This window comes from Glandiceps talaboti, chromosome 20 (assembly GCF_964340395.1).
Source record: "Glandiceps talaboti chromosome 20, keGlaTala1.1, whole genome shotgun sequence".
NCBI classification, from domain to species: Eukaryota; Metazoa; Hemichordata; class Enteropneusta; family Spengelidae; genus Glandiceps; species Glandiceps talaboti.
In genome coordinates this window covers 8,305,818-8,328,793 of record NC_135568.1, presented here as the reverse complement: position 1 = coordinate 8,328,793, position 22,976 = coordinate 8,305,818, and the positions used below count along the sequence as shown (strand labels likewise).

The 22,976-nt window shown below is 35.9% G+C and overlaps 3 protein-coding genes across 4 annotated transcripts in view; 2 read left to right on the top strand and 1 right to left on the bottom strand.

Annotated features, from left to right (window-relative positions):
- Positions 1–105: 105 nt before the first annotated feature.
- Positions 106–4,857, bottom strand: LOC144450811 (uncharacterized). 2 transcript variants are annotated; one of them, XM_078141545.1, is made up of 3 exons: positions 4,682–4,857; positions 2,110–2,211; positions 106–985 (listed from the first exon to the last, which is right to left on the bottom strand). In XM_078141545.1, exons 2-3 carry the CDS (start codon positions 2,201–2,203, stop codon positions 231–233), a joined length of 849 nt encoding a protein of 282 aa, XP_077997671.1. In that variant the 5' UTR covers positions 2,204–2,211; positions 4,682–4,857; the 3' UTR covers positions 106–230. The 2 variants fall into 2 exon arrangements, with proteins under 2 accessions (XP_077997671.1, XP_077997672.1); XM_078141546.1 differs by having other exon boundaries at positions 4,619–4,682.
- LOC144450812 (uncharacterized) lies at positions 4,241–8,855 on the top strand. Its single transcript, XM_078141547.1, has 3 exons — positions 4,241–4,334; positions 5,994–6,071; positions 6,529–8,855. Exons 2-3 carry the CDS (start codon positions 5,996–5,998, stop codon positions 7,233–7,235), a joined length of 783 nt encoding a protein of 260 aa, XP_077997673.1. The 5' UTR covers positions 4,241–4,334; positions 5,994–5,995; the 3' UTR covers positions 7,236–8,855.
- A 1,958-nt stretch (positions 8,856–10,813) lies between these two features.
- The window catches only part of LOC144451078 (dnaJ homolog subfamily C member 13-like), a 64,512-nt gene continuing 52,349 nt past the window's right edge, over positions 10,814–22,976 (top strand). Inside the window, exons 1-14 of the mRNA XM_078141853.1 lie at positions 10,814–10,878; positions 12,076–12,178; positions 13,819–13,894; positions 15,500–15,646; positions 16,386–16,430; positions 16,798–16,944; positions 17,425–17,478; positions 18,016–18,158; positions 18,715–18,874; positions 19,608–19,699; positions 20,096–20,262; positions 20,725–20,804; positions 21,679–21,745; positions 22,255–22,360. Coding sequence (XP_077997979.1) covers positions 12,102–12,178; positions 13,819–13,894; positions 15,500–15,646; positions 16,386–16,430; positions 16,798–16,944; positions 17,425–17,478; positions 18,016–18,158; positions 18,715–18,874; positions 19,608–19,699; positions 20,096–20,262; positions 20,725–20,804; positions 21,679–21,745; positions 22,255–22,360 — 1,361 coding nt within the window. The 5' untranslated portion in view covers positions 10,814–10,878; positions 12,076–12,101. The remainder of the gene's footprint in view (positions 10,879–12,075; positions 12,179–13,818; positions 13,895–15,499; positions 15,647–16,385; positions 16,431–16,797; positions 16,945–17,424; positions 17,479–18,015; positions 18,159–18,714; positions 18,875–19,607; positions 19,700–20,095; positions 20,263–20,724; positions 20,805–21,678; positions 21,746–22,254; positions 22,361–22,976) is intronic.

The window sequence follows — 22,976 nt, the reverse complement described above, 5'->3', positions numbered from 1 at the left end:
TGCCAAATTTCGTTTGAATTGAGCCAGCCGTTTTGGAGAAAACGATGAGACAGACAGACAGACAGACACACACACACACACACACACACACACACACACACAGACTTTTCACCCCTAATGTATAACCTTCCTTATGGAAGGTGAAAATGTCACTGAGGTGCCAAAACTAGTTGAACATTAAGACCACCACTTTGAGTAAAACTTTGGCCACACTCTTCATATATGAATGGTCATTCATTGGTGTGAATCCTCATGTGTGTTTTCATACTACTACTTTGGGTAAAACTATGACCACACTCTTCACAAACAAATGGTCTTTCCTTTGTGTGAATCCTCATGTGTCTTTTCACATTACTGCTATGAGTAAATCTTTGACCACACTCTTCACATACAAATGGTCTTTCTTTGGTGTGAATCCTTATGTGTGTTTTCATATTACTACTTTGAGTGAAGCTTTCTCCACATTCTTCACATACAAATGGTCTTTCTTTGGTGTGAATCCTCATGTGTCTTTTGATATGACTGCTATTACTAAAACGTTGACCACACTCTTCACAAACAAATGGTCTTTCCTTTGTGTGAATCCTCATGTGTCTTTTCACATTACTGCTATGAGTAAATCTTTGACCACACTCTTCACATACAAATGGTCTTTCTTTGGTGTGAATCCGTGTGTGTCTTTTCATGTTACCACATTGAGTAAACCTTCTACCACACTCTTCACATACAAATGGTCTTTCATTGGTGTGCATCCTCATGTGTCTTTTTATACAACTACTTTGAGTAAAACTTTGACCACATTCTTCACATACAGTAAGTCTTTCATGGGTGTGAATCCTCATGTGTGTTTTCACACTACTTCTTTTCATAAAATGTTGACCACACTCTTCACATACAAAGGGTCTTTCATTTTCGTCTTCAGGAGTCAGTACTTCTAAGGTTATCAGTCCATGTTGACACAGGCAATCTATTATCATAATTTTATCTGATGGAACAAAAAGACACACAGTGATGATTGTATTTGATCCCTGGACACTTTCTCCACAAGTGGGGTCTAGTAAATACTTCTATAAAACTAACCTAGAATGGTTTAATGAGGATAGATGCCCTGGACTATATAAAAATATGTCATTGTTTCTCTATGACAAAGCTTGGTTTGACCTTGGGCTGAATGAAAAATTTCTCTAGATGTAAAACTACTCTGTACAGCAGTGATGATTTGTATTTGAAAAGACAATTTCTTACTTTGTTTGATTTGTGAAAAGAAAGAAACATCAGTGTTTTTTGTTGGTAGAAAAGGTCAATAGCAGTGGGATTCAAATTGAAAGTTCCGTATACCGTTTGAGTTGTGGGCAAGTGCTGCACAATTCACTTCATAGCATTGTGGTTAAAGACACACGTTCTGCATTCAAGACCCAGTCAAGGTATTAAAAGATGAGTCACTTTTCTGCAACACACTTTACTGAAGAATAGGTTCACAATGAAGTCTAAGGCGTGGTAGCATGTCTACTATTCAAGTGATTTACTAGTTGACATTGCATTTTTAATTTTACTGCAAGAGTTCACTTTTTGGGTGATAATGTTAAACCAGTGAGCCACTGGAAAAAATGACCTTGAGTAGCAAGATGTGGATAGTATTGGCAAATGATACTCATGACTATGAATTAATAGCTAGGAGTGTGTCCTTGTATTGAGAACAGTATTTCATTAAAAGTACACAAATGTATGTTATATGCTTTATTGTCATAGTTAAGCAAAAAAGTGTACCCTGTACTGTGTGTAAAATGTGGTAGTAATTTTGACATTTTCACCAAATTTAGGAAATCCTGTATGACTGTGCAGTTGTCATCTCAGTACTTTTGCTGTCCTGTAGTTGACAATTTCCCTGTGACATGAACTATATGGTTTCAAAAGTTGTTACAATGTATAAAACAGTGTTTTGTATGGTTTACAGAAAATTTGACATTTAAAACACTGTAATAGCTGTATTTCTGGTTGTCTCTTAGGTTTGCAGGGCTCACAGGACAATCAAAATGTAAGATTGGTGATAGGTGACGCATAATTTGTAAAATTTATGAAAGGATATAAATAACAACTACATTTACAAACCTTCATCAGAGAGTGTATTGTTCTCTAGTCGGTAAAGTAACACTTGATGTGCTTTGTTCAAGTCACGTTCATATAACTTTATTTCGTCATCCATTTCTTGATCTGAAAGAAGAAACATTCAACAGTTTATGTACTAGATTATAACAGAGACATGTGTATAGCATTGTGATACAATCGCCATCAAACCAGAAGCTGTTTCTTACATTTAGAGTGCATTATGCAGTGTTGTTGATGACAAAATAAAGTGTAAAGTACAAATTATCTAAGTTATAGTCTGTCCTCCACACCACTCTAATTCCTATATATGATACGAGTTACTATTGTATTCACTCTCTCATATAGTCCAAGTCCACATTTTACCGTTAATCTGGCAAAACCCCCATGGTGGGCAAAGGGTAAACTTGGCCTGTCAGTAGTAATCCATCACACATTGAGAGGCAGTTGGTTAATATTAGTTACTTCCTTCAGATGATTGCTCATGAATAAAAACTCACATGGGGACATGATAATGTCATCACTTCCATATGAACGCATTAAATGTACCATGTACAATCTGCCTCTCTCTGACCACCATATTTCAAGTAAATTCCATGATATTCATTCTTTTACCAATGTATCTATTAACTATCAGTTGCACAGTCACATGAAAGACACAGTACATTGTAATATCACTGGATTACATTTGAGTGCCAATCCATTGGATAATTAGCACATCTTTTGGTGGTGATTTGAAATTCAGCACCTATTTCATATTTATGTGCTTAATACTGAACCTTGGTAGTAATGACAGCACTATCATGATCTTAATCCTCACAACATAATACAAATTGGGAGAAAGAAGATTAAGCAATAAGCTGACGAGATGTTCTTTCTGAACCATTCAATAGGGAAGAGATGGTGTAAGTGCAGACTTCTAAGTTCAAGGCCACTAACTTAACAGCTTCAAAAAAATTTACTATAGAGTGAGTGTCGCTAAATGTATGTGAATGAAATATGAACTTTATCAAACTTACTGATAAGGCCTAAAAAAACAAAAATGTGTGGTTCCGGTTACGCTCAATTTTAGAATGGGTGGGGTACGTAGATTTTTTATTTTATTTTATTATATATTTTTTTCATGTGTGAGTGTCTTGTTCGGGTTTTCCATTGTCTTCCAAATGGTCTCTGTGTTATTTATTTCTTCTCATCAGATGTACAGCTATTACAGATTGGAAGAACAGTTTTATATTGTCTTTTTAAGTTGATGTCAGTTTCCGCATCCACTATTTCTCGTGAGACTTCATAATTTTTGTGATTTTGTTCTTGAATACGTAAAAAAAGAAGAAGTTTAGGGTCGTCAGTGAAAAACTAGGTGCGGTTGGGTAACTGGAACCAAACAATTATTTTTTTTTACGCCTAAGCTTTTCCTAAGTCTACAGATCAGATCTTTTTTAGGTACATTTTCAAGTAATAAAATATATGGTAGACGGTCGACAGTCGCTCGTGCCTTTTTTGCTACGTTTTATCTAAAAAACTAAAGTCGTTGTTGCGCTCCGATCCGGCGCAATATTACTATAATCGCCCGAGCGGGCCTTCGGCCCTCGCTAATCAACTACTTGTGCGATTGTAATTTGTAGTAGTATATTGCGCCGGTGATCGGAGCGCGGCGACGTCTTTAGTAATTTTAGATGAAACGTGGCAAAAAAGGCGCGAGCGACTGTCGACAGTCTAAATATATGGATGCGATGAATACTGTTATTTGTCTAGGAATCTCCAGCATTAATTTAAACAGAAATGCATATACTGTCAGAGTTGAGTGCCCTGTGAGGCTGTGTCTTGGATATTATCCCCGGTTATTATCACGCGCACGCCACATACTCATGACGTCATGAAGTTGCTCGTTCGCGGAGAACTACGACAGTGAGGCTGTCACAAGATCGCAAGATCAGCTATATAATAATCTCTTGAAACGGTGATTGAAAATTGACAGATTTGTTTCTGATACATGTATTGGAATGTTTGAAAGATTGCTCGAACTGATTTCTAGCTCTTCTGGTACATGGTAGACGCAAATGGTATTATTCGAAACTTAGTACTAAAAATAACACATATGGTGTGCCCCGCTGATTCATGGGAGGTCATTCAAGGCCAACTCACATCTAGATCTTTCCAATGATGGATCACGTCGTGGGATTTTAACGATCACTTAAATTTCTCATTTAATTCCATAACTTTGGACTATAAAGGCAAGTAAATGGTATTTTAGAAAGTATCAAAGTCATTTAGATCCATTTTGATCCCATTGAATCATTCCATTCCAGGATGGTGATATTCTAGTCTAATCATAATAGTGACAATAATACAAAATAATGACGTTATGACTTTTTTGTGTCATGATTATAATTATATATGTATGTTGTGAACTGGTGTGGATGTGGGAATTTAACAATGTTATTGTTAACTGTACGAGAAGTGAGAGGTGGCCTAAATTCGGTAGCCCCCAGTTCACAAATAGAGATAGGCTCTTTACCCTGCTTAGAATAGATTCAGTCCACAGTTCTGTGATATGAATTAATATACTATTTAGCATTACCAGTTAGATCTCACCAATACCAAGACCAGTTTTACCACTTAGATACGATGAGATAAATTCCAGGTACATGTAGTAGGACTTTACCAATGATACAACAGGATGAAGCTCGGAGTCTTCTAACACAGTGTGTTATCTCAACCAAGGGCTGCAAGCCTGAGAGAGAGACTCTTGAAACACATATCTTGACCCTGACCTCTGCTGGAGGCTCTATTTCCTTATAAGGGTACTTCCCCAGCCTGGTTGCACCAATCAAATACCAATCCCCTATGGGTCATCTGACTACGTAATATGTCACTGATTGGCCCGTTTCACTATAGGTATTTACAATATTCAAAAAATACCATTTCCGATAATGTTGTGGACTGTTGTGTCTACAACAGTCATTGATAACAGTATTTGTTGAATATCATAAATACCTCTTATAATAACGTCAATATTTTGTATTATGATCATCCTAGACTAGAATATCACCATCCTAGAATGGAATATTAGTTCACAAGTGACTGTGGGAATAAGTTGTCCCTTCCTTCTCCGTCCTGCGAAGAGACATAGCTGTGAAACATGGGCTTACCAGTAATGCTGGTAACTAAAGAATTAATACACCCTGTGGTCAAATATTAGGAACAAATTGACTACTTAGTCATTTTACCTCATCTTGGGTATAGAAGTCCCAGTTCGGATGACGAAAAATCCCGAAATCACAAGTTCAACTTTAATTCCAGGCGTCCTCCTTACATATAATGCCCTATTGGATATCGTGATCAAATATGATGGCTTTTATATGGTGGGCCATGTGAAATTACAGTCAAACTGGAAAAGTTCCAATATTTACACTTTTTTGTGATCTTACCAGCGACTACTAAAGTCAAAGAAATGTAAAATGAGTACATATTCGATTGATTGTTAATATTTGATAGCTGGGTATGAAATTCTTTTGTTATTGGTGTGATGTGATTTTCCTTCCGATTTTTAACTGGAAGCAAATTGCCACCATATCAACATTTTTAAAGGCACTGGATGTTTCCCACTACTTCCAGGTGGATTTGTCGCATTACTTTGAATGACTAGAACAAAAAAAATCAAAAATGTTCAAACTTTGTCTCTTTGCAGTGTAATTGTAAAGAGAGGGCTATGATTTATGTAATTTGTACTTTACACTTCATTTCGTCATCATCAAAAATACAGTATAATACACTCCAACTTTGAGAATCAACTTCTGGATTGATGATGATTGTATGACAATTCTTAACACATATCTCTTGAGATATTCTCGTATATAAAGTATGTGGTATTTCTCTTCTTTCTGATCAAGAAATGGATGACGTAATGAAGTTATATGATCATGACTTGAACTTCACCGACTTGAGAAGGATACACTCTCTGATGAGAGGTATGTAAATGTACATGTAGTTCATAAGTCCTCTTCCCTTCCCTTTTCAAGTCAGATTGCAAGAGAAAACAGTTTTAATTGATAAAAAGGAAATAACGTGTGCAAATACTCATGTACATTTGAATAGAATATGAAGTACGTAATTAGAGTGAGGTCACATTTCCATGACGACATCTAATTATGGATTCATCATGTGACCTTAATGCATGTATATAATATGTATTCAACCAATCATACTTTACATAGGAATTCCATTTGAGAATACAAAATGTAGCTCTGAATGGTCATCAGATTAGACTTGTAGTTGTGATAGTCATTCTAGTCTACAGATAGGCTATGAATATATGGAAATGTCAAGATATTCAGTCATCTTTCCATGTAATACAAATCATTTGTGTAATTCAGTTATTGATTTTAAAGTCATTTTTATCATCACTGTGTCTTTTTGTTCCATCAGATGAAATTATAATAATAGATTGCCTATATCAACATGGACTGATAACCTTAGAAGTACTGACTCCTGAAGACGAAAATGAAAGACCCTTTGTATGTGAAGAATATGGTCAACATTTTATGAAAAGAAGTAGTGTGAAAACACACATGAGGATTCACACCCATGAAAGACTTTCTGTATGTGTAGAATGTGGTCAAAGTTTTACTCAAAGTAGTTGTATAAAAACACACATGAGGATTCACACCAATGAAAGACCATTTGTATGTAAAGAGTGTGGTAAAAGGTTTACTCAATGTGGTAACATGAAAAGACACACACGGATTCACACCAATGAAAGACCATTTGTATGTGAAGAGTGTGGTCAAGGATTTACTCAAAGTGGTAATATGAAAAGACACATGAAGATTCATACTTATGAAAGACCATTTCTATGTGAAACATGTGGTACAAGTTTTACTCAAAGGAGTGGTTTGAAGGCACACATGAGAACCCATACCAATGAAAGACCATTTATATGTGAATTGTGTGGTCAAAGTTTTACTCAAAAGAGTGGTATGAAAACACACATGAAGATTCACACCAATGAAAGACCTTTTGTATGTAAAGATTGTGGACGGCGTTTTAATCAAAGTCATCATCTGAAAGCCCACTTGAGGATTCATACCAATGAAAGACCATTTACATGTGAAGAGTCGTGGTCAAAGTTTTAATCAAAAGTCTAGCATGAAAACACACATGGGGATTCACACCAATGAAAGACCATTTATATGTGAAAAGTGCAGTACCACACAATTCACATATGTAGAACCAGATAAACATACACACGCATTAATTTTGGTGCTCATATCACTTTTTACTCAATGGCAGCCATATTTGTAGTGAATAATCATAACTCAAAAACATTCAAGTGTCTATCCCCATGTTGCCAGGTTTAAGCTTTATTTTGAGACATTGACCTTTGGTCTTGACTCAGACCGTCAGGTTTGCTTTAATATCAAAATTCAGCAATTTCCTCTATTATTACCGATATTTTGTAGTATTTATTTGGTGCCACCAATTTCTGTTACATGATGTCTCCATTCAGCCACTTAGAAGTACATGTAAAGTATTTAAGGGGCAAATGTGTCTTCTATGAAGAGTTGTTTAAAAATATGACATATAGTCACTCTGCAACTATGAAATTGCACATAGCAACACTATACATTTTTGGAAAATTATCACAAACTTTACACCTGTGCTCAAATGCCATAGACACTATTTCCAGTTAGGTAATTTGGCATCTGCAGGTACACCCTATTAGCATAAGATAATTGTGATGGGAGGTATATTTTCTAGGGAAATCTTTGCCTTGGTTTATACATATTGCCTGGCCATGAGGGCTATAGCACCCGTTTAATAAAGGGTGCTATAGCCCAAATATAGGCCAGGCAATATGTGTTTTATAATATACCTCATGAAAATCTTGCCCTCTTCTCTTGAGGTTGGCAGACGACATCGTTCGAAGCTGCCATTTTGACCTGCTGTGAATGTGCGGTGGTCACGTGACCATGTAATAGTTGATGGAACTACTTCCCTAGGGAAATAGTCGTTCTATTTTCCTATCACGTGACTGATTCTAGCGAATCATGGGACAGCATTATCACTAGGTATATTATAAGTGATATTGACCTTGGAGCCACAAACAAGAAATAACAGAGGAGTTGTGTCGACATGCTAGGTCACGTGTGTGTGAAGAGTGGTCAAAGTTTTACTCAGAGTGGGGGAATGAAAAGAATTGCCATTATGTTATACCAGTATATTGAAATTCACGACGAATCTTACAAAAAATTATACAAACTATACATTTGGAATCAAAATGAAGTGCAGGTATAGATCGGCCCCAGAATTTGAATATCTGATGAATTGTGATTCCTACCATTCCGGGGATGATCTCAAGCGAGATATGAAGACAAGGACAATGTCACTAAATTTACATTTTTTTAAAACGATGAACATGTACATTAACTCAAGATGTTGAACACAATAACTACATGTAAGTATAGACTGACAGAAGCAAATTAAGCTTTCTTTTTATATCTTGACCCTTGACCTGTCCTCCATATTCAAATGACAAATTGGTCAATAAATTATAAAGTTTTGTATTGAGACACCACTCAAATTTGCACAATAACTTTGCAATACAACACACCATTTGGGGGCTATATATTCTATGAAGGCTTATTTCTTGTTGCTTTAGTTTTGATGAAATGTGTATATGTTTTGTAGTTTCCGATGTGATCTTTTTTATATTTTAAAAATAAAACAAAAATTACACATGTGCTATAATAGTGACGGTGCATGTACGATGCAAAATATAAATACATGCATGTAACAAAATAGTATTATAGTGATGAATGTATTGTGTACAACATTGTCTTCTCCACCAAACAAATACTACAATGAAGCTATATTTTTGCATGTGCAATAGTATGACACCCGACCAGGACCTCCACCCCCACACTGATGGTGTACCCCACCATCCCCCCACCCCATCCCCATCCCACACCGGTGATGTATATTTCTATGGTACACTGATACACTACATTAAAATACCATTGATAACTGACTTCAGAGTCAGTTCAGTCCGTCCAGGTTCACAGTTATCAGAATGGTGTGTCCAAGGCGTAAACCAAAGTACTTCAACTACATGGTCCTGTAACCAGAAACTAAAACCTGTTGATTCAAGCCCATACCTCGGCGTAGAGCTTTCTCACATTACAAATGAGTACAACAACGACTGTAAATGTCCGACCAGGTTTCTCATGAAGTGTTTTGAGAAGAAAAAACAAAAATGTTTAAATATAATTTTATGTTGATAGATTACTAGTATTGTTTTCCACCTTTGTCTCTGCATGTGTTACAACAATGACAGACAGACTTAGAGATAATATCAGCACTAAACACCAGGGTGCACATACATAGTGGTTACCTTGTCTGGAAATACTAGTCACATGTATGTTTGAGTGATATGGCTGGTAAGATAGTAAGTCATTTTACTTTGAACCCTGGGCTTCGAACATTGCATTCTTTCATAGTTTTACAGGTATTTACAAGGAATTGATTTAGTCAAGGAACTTGTAAAAAGTTCTCTGTTCATTCAGGCAAATGTATAAACTACATATCAGTATTCACCTTCATCATACAATCTTCAAGTAATTTACTGTACGCTTCCACAAGTGTAGTAAACTTTGGGACTAACATTGCAACCAATACTACTAATCTATCAACATCTTTATTTTGTCAAAACAAGCTGTAAGTATATATGATTCATTAGAAAATTCAAGACAATAATGACAGGAACACTGTGACTGTAACCGACATATTAGGTGGCCTACTCTACAAACCCTAGAGAGAAATCCTAAACAATGGTGGCACGGTAGTGGGATGTGGAACTGGTGACAGCAGTAGTATGCCCAAAGTACTTAATTTACTCGAAAAAAAAGTTACGATCTAAACCAGTTACCTGACAATAAGTATATTAATAAAGAATCAGAATTCTTCCCATCTTGAAAGTGAAATTCTAAACATACATCCACTCGCTGAACGTTGTTCATGGGCAACTTTTTAGATTGTGCGGGTTTCAGCAAACTTTGGTTTATACTGACTAGTACTAGCCTAAGGGACCTGTCAGTTTCTTCGGCCTGAGGATGGGGATGGATGGGTCAGCCTGTTTACGGTTTTACAGAGAGGGGGTTGGGGTCAGTGACTTTAATTTTCGTCGGCCCAATTGAAAGATCAACCAACAAATCCCCCTCCCGTCGGAGAAACTGACTGTTGGCGCGGTCACTAAGAGTTTTTATAATTATAAAGAGGATAATTTTTTTTTAAGTTCCGAAATATTATTAATGCAAGAACTTGGACAACAAGCAACATTGTTATCAAAGTTAATTGAATCAATTTCCTGCAATGCCCTGAGAATACGAACGGAAGTTGAATAAATTTCTCTGTAAATTTCACTTGCGAGCGATCGAGATATAGAGAGAGGCGCTCTTCATCCTCAGCGCAGGGAAGACAACCTACCTAGAGTACTACTATTAATATGGCTGCCTATTTTGAAGGAAGCGTTAAAATTCTGATAACGGTATTTTTCCGTATATTGTATATTTTGATGTAAGAGTAGCTGAGTAGATATCTGAATGTTGACGGTACACCAGGATTTTGACTCGCCATAACATAACAGAAGTTTTTTACTTATCATGTACCACTTACCTAGGGAGTGAAAATTAGCACATGACTCTTATTCAAAATGGCGACGAAGGAGTGAACTTTCTGTTTGCCGAACGTTTTCTCAGCTACTTCCTGTCACCTATATAGGTATGATTGATACCGTTTTAAACATTCTGTCAGTTATGACGGCTCCATACATATTTTCCCCAGTGTCATTGAAGATAACTATTTTGAGATCGAGATCGGTTGATGTCGAAGTGTAGATGATTATGAGTTTACACGTAGATTACATAGTTAGCTCAGAAGGGGGAGGGACCGGACAATTCACACGCTAACTCAAGTCATTTCGGCACCTCGTCCCGTTTTTCGCATTTCGCAAACAAAATTGGGAGAAATGCACAGTGTCAGAAGCGAAATGAGTAGATTAGAGACCAGATTAGCCGTATATTTCACCCGTTTATATATTTATATAAATCAACACTATAGCGACTCACGATTACGTTTGTGTATGATACAATGATAGCTGTTTTAGTCCTACGTGCAGACGGAGTAAGTCGGGACTCGATTCTGACAATGTCCCTTTCCGTCTCCTTCTTTCCTTGTTGAGGGACCATGTTAGATCAGTTTCCGTACTTCTTCTGCCAGCAGGACTAGAAGCGATACAACGCAAGATACATATCAGTTTACGCTGTAATTTCGTGAAATGTATGTATGTAATGTATGTATGTATGTATGTATGTATGTATGTATGTATGTATGTATGTATGTATGTATGTATGTATGTATGTATGTATGTATGTATGTATGTATGTATGTATGTATGTATGTATGTGTGTGTGTGTGTGTGTGTGTGTGTGTGTGTGTGTGTGTGTGTGTGTGTGTGTGTGTGTGTGTGTGTGTGTGTGTGTGTGTGTGTGTGTGTATGTATGTATGTATGTATGTATGTATGTATGTATGTACTTGTTTGTGTCTAGTCCACACTGATGTCCAGTCTTTACTGTGTGTTCTATATGTTCAAATGAAACTGCTTAGTCTATCTATCTATCTATCTATCTATCTATCTATCTATCTATTTATCTGTCTGTCTATCTATCTATCTATCTATCTATCTATCTATCTATATATATATATATATATATATATATATATATATATATATATATATATATATATATTATATTACACACACACACACAAACACACACACACACACACACACACACATATATACATGTATCTCAACTCTTGCCAAGATTCTCTGTTCTTAGTTACTTTGGGCCATTACCTCAACTCTGTGTTTAAGTATTAAGCATTAACCACAGTAAACTTGTTTCCTTGTTGTAGATGTGAAGTGAGCTGGTAGTATCAAAATGGAGAATCGTACAGCTATTAAAGACAACCAAGACATTAGTTGTTATTTTACAACTAAACATTCATGGAGAGGAAAGTAAGTTATAAGAAAAAACTCTATGCTGGTGACGTCCTATGGTTCAAGTTAGAGTTGAACAGCTTCGAGTCTCAGGGACCCATCAGTGCTCAAACGGTTGATTCTCTTAACAAAATTTTGGGTTCCAATTTGCTGTCACTTTTTTTTCTTTCTTTTTTCTATTTGCTTTGAATTGCTCCCAATGAATTGATTTTTATGCCGACAAATATATAAACAACCATACTTTCTATAAACTTGCATTGTCAAATTTTATTTCAATCACCAATTCTGGTGAAAACATCGTGACTGTGTGACATTGTCAGTGGCAAACTGTACAATTGTTAGTCACAGACTTGAACCATGGACAGGAATGATTGGATCATAGAAGAATGTAAAACCTACACATTTGTGCTGCGTACAGGCCTCAGTTTATAATAGTATAGACGACTTCCCCCCCCCCCCTTCCATTGCTCATTCCATTTTGGCTGTGTGTTCTGTCAGACAGATAACAAATATACCTGTATCTGAGTATTCATGCTGTTTCTTGCCAATTATATTGTGATAGACTAAACAATCCATGATCAAAAATATATACCACTCATTTTCGTTTTCACAAAAATTAAGATGCAACATTTCAAAATTCACAGACCAACCCTACTGAGAAATGGTATGTGCTATGGTGGTCTTTGCACAAGCTTATGTAATCAGTAAACTTTTGTAAAGTCACTGTTGAGATTAGGGACATACCTACCACTTCCTGTTTCTGCAAGTAAAATTCACAATGTGACTTGCTGTTTATATATTAAATTGTTATGTCAAAGTCAAAATACATCAGCTGGTACTAGCCCGTCAACTTGAAAACTCCTTAACATTGAAAGTCTACTCTGTCACTAGTTCTGCATACAGGCATTGTTTCACTTGTCCTGCTTGCAGACAGAGAACGAAGGGATGATTTATTCTGTCTGCAAGCAGGACTACCCTGACACTAACTTTAGTCTGTTGTAGATGAATATAAACTTCAGTACGTCAGGAAGATTCTCTCCCAAAAAGTACTCTTACAGATAAAATACAACTGTACATAACGTCAGGACAACGGTAGTGTTATAATATTACAGAAGTAAATGCATCAGCATTGACTCCTTAATATTGAAAAAGTCCAAGAACAGTCCACACTGTGAGTTTGTTCACAGACAAGAATATTCTTGTCTGTGGTTTGTTTTAGAACATGACATATAAACAAAGTCATAAAAGAGGCCCCTCAACCTACATCAGAGGCACCCACTTTGTGTCAGTTATCTTGTTGTCTTTACCTACATTGTCTCTGCTTGAAGGAAATGTCTCTGTGTTTCTAGCACAGCTGTGCTAAATGCTATTAATCCAATTCATTTGTGTACTTTTCCTGTTTATAACGGGTTAAATTTGTACACGCTATGTAGACGGGTATTGTAATTGCTCCATGTACACACATATGCAGGGCCTTGTGACATTGCCAGATGCGTCACAAGGAGTCCAGCGTGTTACATTTTCTGCAAATTGTTGCTCGTTGCTTCTCGCATTGCTCAGTGAATTGGCCAGTGTACACTACTCAGTCATACTAGCCTAGCCTTATCGTATGTGAGGAATTTCTCACCAAGTTACCTCGTGTATCTTGCCCTTTACAGATACAAGAGAATTTTTTCTATTGGAACGAAAGGAATCACTACATATAACCCAGGCAGTTTAGAAGTCACGAATCAGGTCAGTTTTAAACTTCTATAAAAAAATATGTGTTCTTAAAAGGATACAAAGCCATTTTATTGAACTATTGGTTTATAATATGTCTCAGAATTTCTCAATCATCCAGGTATGAAGTTAATAATGAAGTAATTATTAATCTATCCCACTGGACTTGCAGTTGTTTAGAATTGGTTTTATCTTTTGCAAGTCCACAAGCATTTCCATTAACGTATACATCATACAATTATTCAGAACATTGTGATATTTTCTTGCTACATCTGAGATATTCTGAATGTGGTATTCTTGTTACAATGTAGATATTTTGAATGTGGTATTCTTGTTACAATGTAGATATTTTGAATGTGATATTCTTGTTACAATGTAGATATTCTGAATGTGGTATTCTTGTTACAATGTAGATATTTTGAAGGTGGTATTCTTGTTACAATGTAGATATTTTGAATGTGATATTCTTGTTACAATGTAGATATTTTGAATGTGGTATTCTTGTTACAATGTAGATATTTTGAATGTGATATTCTTGTTACAATGTAGATATTTTGAATGTGGTATTCTTGTTACAATGTAGATATTTTGAATGTGATATTCTTGTTACAATGTAGATATTTTGAATGTGGTATTCTTGTTACAATGTAGATATTTTGAATGTGGTATTCTTGTTACAATGTAGATATTTTGAATGTGGTATTCTTGTTCCAATGTAGATATTTAGAATGTGGTATTCTTGTTACAATGTAGATATTTTGAATGTGGTATTCTTGTTCCAATGTAGATATTTAGAATGTGGTATTCTTGTTACAATGTAGATATTCTGAATGTGGTATTCTTGTTACAATGTAGATATTCTGAATGTGGTATTCTTGTTACAATGTAGATATTTTGAATGTGGTATTCTTGTTACAATGTAGATATTCTGAATGTGGTATTCTTGTTACAATGTAGATATTCTGAATGTGGTATTCTTGTTACAATGTAGATATTCTGAATGTGGTATTCTTGTTACAATGTAGATATTCTGAATGTGGTATTCTTGTTACAATGTAGATATTCTGAATGTGGTATTCTTGTTACAATGTAGATATTCTGAATGTGGTATTCTTGTTACAATGTAGATATTCTGAATGTGGTATTCTTGTTACAATGTAGATATTCTGAATGTGATATTCTTGTTACAATGTAGATATTCTGAATGTGGTATTCTTGTTACAATGTAGATATTCTGAATGTGGTATTCTTGTTACAATGTAGATATTCTGAATGTGGTATTCTTGTTATAATGTAGATATTCTGAATGTGGTATCCTTGTTACAATGTAGATATTCTGAATGTGATATTCTTGTTACAATGTAGATATCCTGAATGTGGTATTCTTGTTACAATGTAGATATTCTGAATGTGGTATTCTTGTTACAATGTAGATATTCTGAATGTGGTATTCTTGTTACAATGTAGATATTCTGAATGTGGTATTCTTGTTACAATGTAGATATTCGGAATGTGGTATTCTTGTTACAATGTAGATATTCTGAATGTGGTATTCTTGTTACAATGTAGATATTTTGAATATTGTTACAATGTAGATATTGTATTGTTTTCTTGTAACAGTGGAGATATTCTGAATTCTGCAACATCTCGCCAAACATCAAAGCTCAAACCAATACAGAATTTATCATCACGTTCAAAAAAGGCAAGAAAAATGAGACAATGAGATTTTCAACCGAACATCGGTCAGATGTCCTAACAGAAGCACTGGTAAGTAAAAATGAGTGTTGGTGCGTAAATAAAGAAACCATTCAACTGAAAAATGAATTTGATGTCGACATTCCACAAAAAGTTTAATATAAGTCATTGTTGGTGAAGAAACTAAACACAAGACATACATGCAAATTTGGGGTACAAGTTACACAATAACAACAAAAATAAATCTAAGTGATGTACACAAAAAGCCAGCAATTATAACCATTTATTACTGTTGTTTAATATCTATGATAAAATTATTAACACCGAAGTTACCTAATTGGAATCAAGTTTTTGAAGCAACTCTAGCTTTCGTCCAAATCACTCAGATGTCATCAACGTAGTGATGTAATTAGCTAATGATTGTATGATGAAATCGTTAGTTAACTTTACTGGTAAACAATAACAACACTGGTATTCATTCTTGTTTTGTGTGTGTGTGTGTGTGTGTGTGTGTGTGTGTGTGTGTGTGTGTGTGTGTGTGTGTGTGTGTGTGTGTGTGTGTGTGTGTGTGTGTGTATGTGTGTGTGTGTGTGTGTGTGTGTGTGTGAAAGTAAACAAAAACTATGTAAATTCATCTATAGGTGATTCTGGATAGTTTATACACTTTCTAGGTTACCATAGTTACACTTTCTAGGTTACCAAGTTACATTTATTATCATTATTATGTGTTTCAAAGGAATTGAATGATGTCAGTAGAATCTTGATATAATCAATACAACTGAGTCTAAAATGATGTTTGTTTCTTTTGCAGCATTTTTACACAGAATTTGCTGAGTACAGAAAGGGGTCAGAGAAGGTGAGTTCTTCATCCTCCAAAGCTAGCCACTCCAGAGATATTTAGTCTTTATTCTTTAAAATCACCCACACATCAAAGATAAATCTGTTGTTCTGTAATTTCGTAATGTAAACTGGTGCTGCTCGCAAGAACGCACGGTCAGCGTTTGACTTAGTATTACAACAGGGTACATGAAGTAGACTTTTGTTATTTGAGCGAAGTGAATGAGTTGCGAGTTTACTGTTAATGAAGTCATTTTTTACGAGTGAGGACAAAACAAGTATGAAAATTACCATACAGTGATGTTGTCGCACTCAGCGCATCTTTTTTGATCCAGGAAACCAACTGTTTATATTCATTTAAAATGATTGTTTTGAAATACTTGCAGAGATTCAATAGCTATAAACACCACTGGAGTGAGAAACGTATTCCCATCGTTCTAGAGATCACACCGTCGTCAATAAACCAGAAAGATCCAGGCACCAACAGAATACTATGTCGATATGAATACAAAGATATAGAAGGATTTACATCGGTAAGTTACTACAGCGGCAGTCAAGCTATCGTCAAACCAAGATAAACACTAACTAGAATTATTGTAAGTTAATATTTGTATACAAGAAGGTGATGGCAATCTCTACATTTGTGCTGTGTTCTCCCTACTTTAGAGAAAGCATGGTGCAAACATTGTCCTTGCCATCTAGGCCGCCATGCTTGGCAGGTTTCTACTGTGCTGTGTTCTCCCCACTTTAGAGAAAGCATGGTGAAAACACTGTCCTTGGCATCTAGGCTGCCATGTTTGGCAGGTTTCTACCTTGCTTCAAAAGTGTTCTACCATCCTTGAGCTTTAGTAATCTTTGAATGACAAAGTCATAAAAATATTTTCAAATGAAGAGAAATGGCTGATCCCCTCCCCCATGTTCATGTGTGCATGTGTTAAAATAAACATGTCAGAGTTGTTCCAGTGTTGAAGACAAAATGATATGACTTTTAGTTGTATTTGTTTCTTTTCCAGGTGTCAGACTATCCAGGTGGTTTTGCTATTATTCATGGTGGATTCAATAGACTTGTAAGTAAACAATAACTTGTAAGAAAACAATAACATTGTGGTTACAGCAGTGGCTAGTCTGTAAGCCATGGCATTCATGCCTTACTGACTAAATGTGATTCTCGTATATAATACTCCTAAGTTAATAATCCCTAGTAACTATCCTTTTTGGTGAATATTTCAAATATTTTTAGGTGTCATTGTCTGTTTTTCAAGCTTATCGACATGCTTCTATTTTCCCATAGAGTTAATTAAGACATTACTCAGCAGCCATTTTGGAATCCAAAATGGCTGACTTTTGATATCATTTTGAGCTCTGTTACAACAATTTATGCAGCAACCCTTCATTTTTTTCTTGATTTTAAGTGCGAATGGGTATGACTTTGGTTGAACAAAAAATTTGCAAAAATTTTTTGGTTATGTCCAAAGTGCTTACTACATCTTAATGGTTGACCACCACCTGTGTATGCAATAATATTGAACTCAGTTTGTTTGAAAGAAACTATTATCAGTGGTGCTTCATATCACTGATTGATGTTTTTCTGGTTTTTTTTATAGCATTTATTTGCCTGTGAACAGCGAGATGACCTGATCAAGAGTGCAATAGAGCATTCAGGGTGTTATATTGGTGTTTCACTGAAAATCAGGAAAGATCCGATTACGTTTGAACAGTTTGCACTTAGAAGAATGGGAAAATATGGGTAAGTATGCGTTCAATCAGTAACCAGCCCAATATGTAGAGAGAAAACAGGAAAGATTCAATTGCATTTGAACAGTTTGCACTTAGAAAAATTAGAAAATATGGGTAAGTCTGTTGAATCAGTAATTAGTCCAATATGTAGACAGAAAATAGGAGTAAGTTAACTTTGTAATCTCTGGGGAATTCATTAGGCAATAAACGTTAGTAATCAGGCAGAGCAATATGTTTAGACCAAATGAATTGGCTATTCCAGACTACAAACAGGAAATTGAGAATATACAGCGCCCTCACTCAACTTGGGGGTATCATCACCTCAGTACCATTTCTTAAGAACATTGTCCCTTGGTATTCTGTAGAAGTGTAAATCAGGGATGTTTTTTGTATTGTTCAGACATCGAGAAAAGCAGTAGCGCTCTTTGATTATCTGAGTAACCTATACCATGTATACCTCCAAAGTACACAGACAGGAAGTAGAGCGCCACCGTGGCAAATTTTGGAAAGGCTTATTACAAAGGTGGTTTAACTTTGAACTTTATTATCTGTTTATTTTATTACAGCAATGATGAAAGTCTGACTTCACTAGCAGAATTTAGCGTTCAGAAACTCAGTCCTAGACATCAAGAACCAGTAAAACGTATATTAGCATTGACAGAAACATGTATTGTAGAACGTGACCCTGCTAGTTACGCTGTGGTTACTGTGAAACCACTTTGTGATGTAAGTATTTGATCCAATACATTATCACCACTGCTGTGTGTACTACTCTGGAAATCAAGGCTTCAGTTTACTAAGATAGACCTCCGAGGATAGACACAAACTTAAACTATTTTCGCAACATGTTATTGAATGGATGTTGGTTTAATTATAGTCTCAGTAGAGAGCATCTCTGAAAACTAGTTTATTTAGAGTTCCATAAACTTGCAGTGTACTGTTTTGGGACTTCCAATGTTTACAGTATCTTGATCACAGGGTGATTAGCATCACACAACAGAGGAACCACCATCACCCACTTGTGAAATTTACCACAGTGAACAACAATAGTTTTAGTTTGTGTCTATCTTAGTAAACCGAAGCCCCAATTTCCAGAGTCTTTATGTATATGATGTTGATAGGCCACAGCACCAAAACACAAGTTGAATATGCAAATTTACAATGTTGATAAGCAAGGACTGTACAGGTAATTAAAGTATATTAGGTACCAGTGATTACATCATCAGTTTGTGTGCACATACACTCCAGTGAGTACTTGCATCATCATATGTGCAGATGTTCCAGTGACTACGTACATTGGCTTATATATATACATACCAGTGATGTGTTTGCATATGTACCAGTGATTACTTGCATCGGTATATATACATGCTATGGGCATTTGCACTCTAATTTTGTGCTCTTTTTTTCAGAGGTGTTCACAAAATTGTATGAAAATCTTATTTGATTGTTGTTGCAGGTGTTTTCTATTGTCAGAAATCAAGAGAATCCTCAAATGTTTACAGTGGAGTTTGTCAAGAACTATGAGAGAGCTTACATGTCAACAGACAGGTTAGTCTGTCATCAAAGATTTCTGTCTTTGTGTCGTACAGTAGTGTTGCTGCTAGACCTTCAGGCTTTCATCTGATGCGATAAACAACCAAACGTCTAGCTAAAGTCATTTTCATAGACTTGGCATGCTATTGAGATGATGTATGGCCGTGGGTTGTTCATGCATGCCTATAGATATGTTAGTATATTCAATAACCTATCACCTCTATAATAGTTCCTGCATGCAAGTGTTGACAAACACATTTGCATCACTACTATGTCTTATCAGTTTATGGTAATTTCTACAAAAATATTTGCATTGTTTAATGTCATTTGCAAGCTAAGACAAAGTCTCCTGTAAGCATTCAGGTTTCATGTGCCACGTCTGTAACAGAAAATTGAACTTGTTCTTTTCAGAGATTCATTGTTAGCAACTCTACTGGATGGTGTTAGAGCCAGTGGTAACAGAGATGTGTGTGTTAAGATGACAAAGACCAACCGTGGTCAGAGATTTGCACCAATGTACATACCAGTTGATGAAGAGGTTGAAAGTCAACACTTGAGATTTTTAGCTGTGCCTCCAAGTAAGATATCACGCTGTACACTTTGAGTGTTGATTAGATGTACTTCAAGTCCAGATATTCATGTAGTGATAGAGTATTAGTGTATTATACATGCAACAAGGGATAGTCTCAAAATATCACTTACGCTCAGGAAGCAAAATTCCTTCATTTCGGAAGGAAGGATTTGGTTCATTGCAATGGCTGAACTTCATTTTCGTGCAAACACCGTTTGTGATAATTGGTCATGATCATGAACGTGTGCAAAATAACACCGAGGGACCCAACATATTGTCTTCTACTGGGACTACAGTAGCAGCAACAAAACAGATTTTGAAAAATTCATTTGCGTTTTTCTGCAGAACTTGCAGTGCTATACAGGTGTATAACCAGTTGCATAAATTTTCCTTCTTCACTATTTATCTATCTACAATGAAGAAATCGTTCATTATGTTGATATTTATTACTGGCTTTGTTTATTTCCAGATGGTAATTTTTCCGAAGCTGTATATAGATTTAACAACAATGTATCTTATAGTGGACTCCTACATGCAGTAACACAAGATGTAAGTATATCACAGGGGGACACACTCCTACATGCAGTAACACAAGATGTAAGTATATCACAGGGGGACACACTCATACATGCAGTAACATAAGATGTAAGTATATCACAGGGGGACACACTCCTACATGCAGTAACACAAGATGTAAGTATATCACAGGGGGACACACTCCTACATGCAGTAACACAAGATGTAAGTATATCACAGGGGGACACACTCCTACATGCAGTAACACAAGATGTAAGTATATCACAGGGGGACACACTCCTACATGCAGTAACACAAGATGTAAGTATATCACAGGGGGACACACTCCTACATGCAGTAACACAAGATGTAAGTATATCACAGGGGGACACACTCCTACATGCAGTAACACAAGATGTAAGTATATCACAGGGGGACACACTCCTACATGCAGTAACACAAGATGTAAGTATATCACAGGGGGACACACTCATACATGCAGTAACACAAGATGTAAGTATATCACAGGGGGACACACTCATACATGCAGTAACATAAGATGTAAGTATATCACAGGGGGAAACACTCCTACATGCAGTAACACCATACGGAATGAAATAGGCCAGAGGCTTCAGCAAGTAAAGGTCTGATTACACAGTTCTGAGTGTAATGTACAGGTAGGGATGGTGTTCAATCATAGGACTCATCATGTTGTTGTTGTTGTTGTTGTTGTTGTTGTTGTTGTTGTTGTTGTTGTTGTTGTTGTTTTAAGATTTCAATATCTCACATGCAAGAATTTGTGGAACATAGAAGATGATAAATACTAAGTAGTGATTGACCTTTGACCTAATATTCCATTCTTTATTTGAAGGGCTTTGACCTAATATTCCATTCTTCTTATTTGTAGGGCTTCTTTGCTGAGAACAAAGAAAAACTTATCAATGGCGCTATAGCAGCCCTGCTATCTCATGAGGGTAAGTCAAATGTTTGCACAATTTATACTAAATACAAACTTTAATCCCAGATATCCACATCATTGTTATTCCACCAGTGGAGTGATAATGGGGGATTGTATTGGATCGTGCTATTGTTGTGGACAAACTTTTTCGATAGTTGAATCCTGTGTTTTCACATTATTGTTATCTTATCAGTGGAGTTGTAAGCATCAGCTAGAATCACTCTGTTGTTCAGGTCCAACTTTTTTTCTATCGTAGACAACTGTTTTTACACCTAAATTTTAATCCCAATGTGAACTGGGCATTCAACTGTTGTTTGATAAATTGAATTTACAATCTGAATTTACCAATAATTTGGCTTTTTATCTTCGGACATAAATGATCTCTATGCAGAGTTGTACAACAAGCCTTGATATTATCATTTTTTCTTTTGTGAAAAACAGATCTCAACCATTTTACTAAAGTTAACCCTTGATCTTGATCTTTTCTCAACGTATACACTTCACCTTTTTTTTCTCTGTATTCAGGCGACCAGTCAACAATTTCACCATCAGATTTAGAAAGTCAATTCCATGCTCTCAGAAGACTAGTTGCATCAAAGGCTGGTTTTCAAGCCTTCACTGCATTACCCAAGTAGGTGAATTTGTAGAATATTATCGGAATGTAAAATGTAAGAAGTATGAATTTTATGATACTGGTGTAATAATAGATTTTATATTAGGTACTATTATACTCTTATTACCTGGCTATGAGGGCAATAGTGGATGTCTATTAGTACCCCAAAGGCTGTTTCATAACAACTGTTTCCTAAGATGGAAAATAGTTGTTACGTAACAACTCAGGGGATAATATGATGTCGACTAGTGCCCAAATAAGGCAAGGCAATAAATGCTTTATAACACATTACATTCTCAGACACATATTGTTACCATAGTCAAAGCAAATCCCTAAGAAGACTACATGAATATTGCTCTAGGGAAAATAGAATGCAAATAGTTCCCCAATATGCAAATTTAGGTCACTATGGGTCAGTAGTCCATACCATGTGATACGATCTAAGCCAATCACTGAAGGCTATATGAAAATGAATCAGATGTGTTATAAAAACAGGTATTAAATTCCATTACAGCATGTATAAGGACTTTAGACAGAGGACATACATCTGTTCTGATACCCTGTGTTTAATTTGGTATTATTAGCCCCTAATGGCCTAGGTACCACTTACTGTAGAGTTTGTGAATAGTAGTTA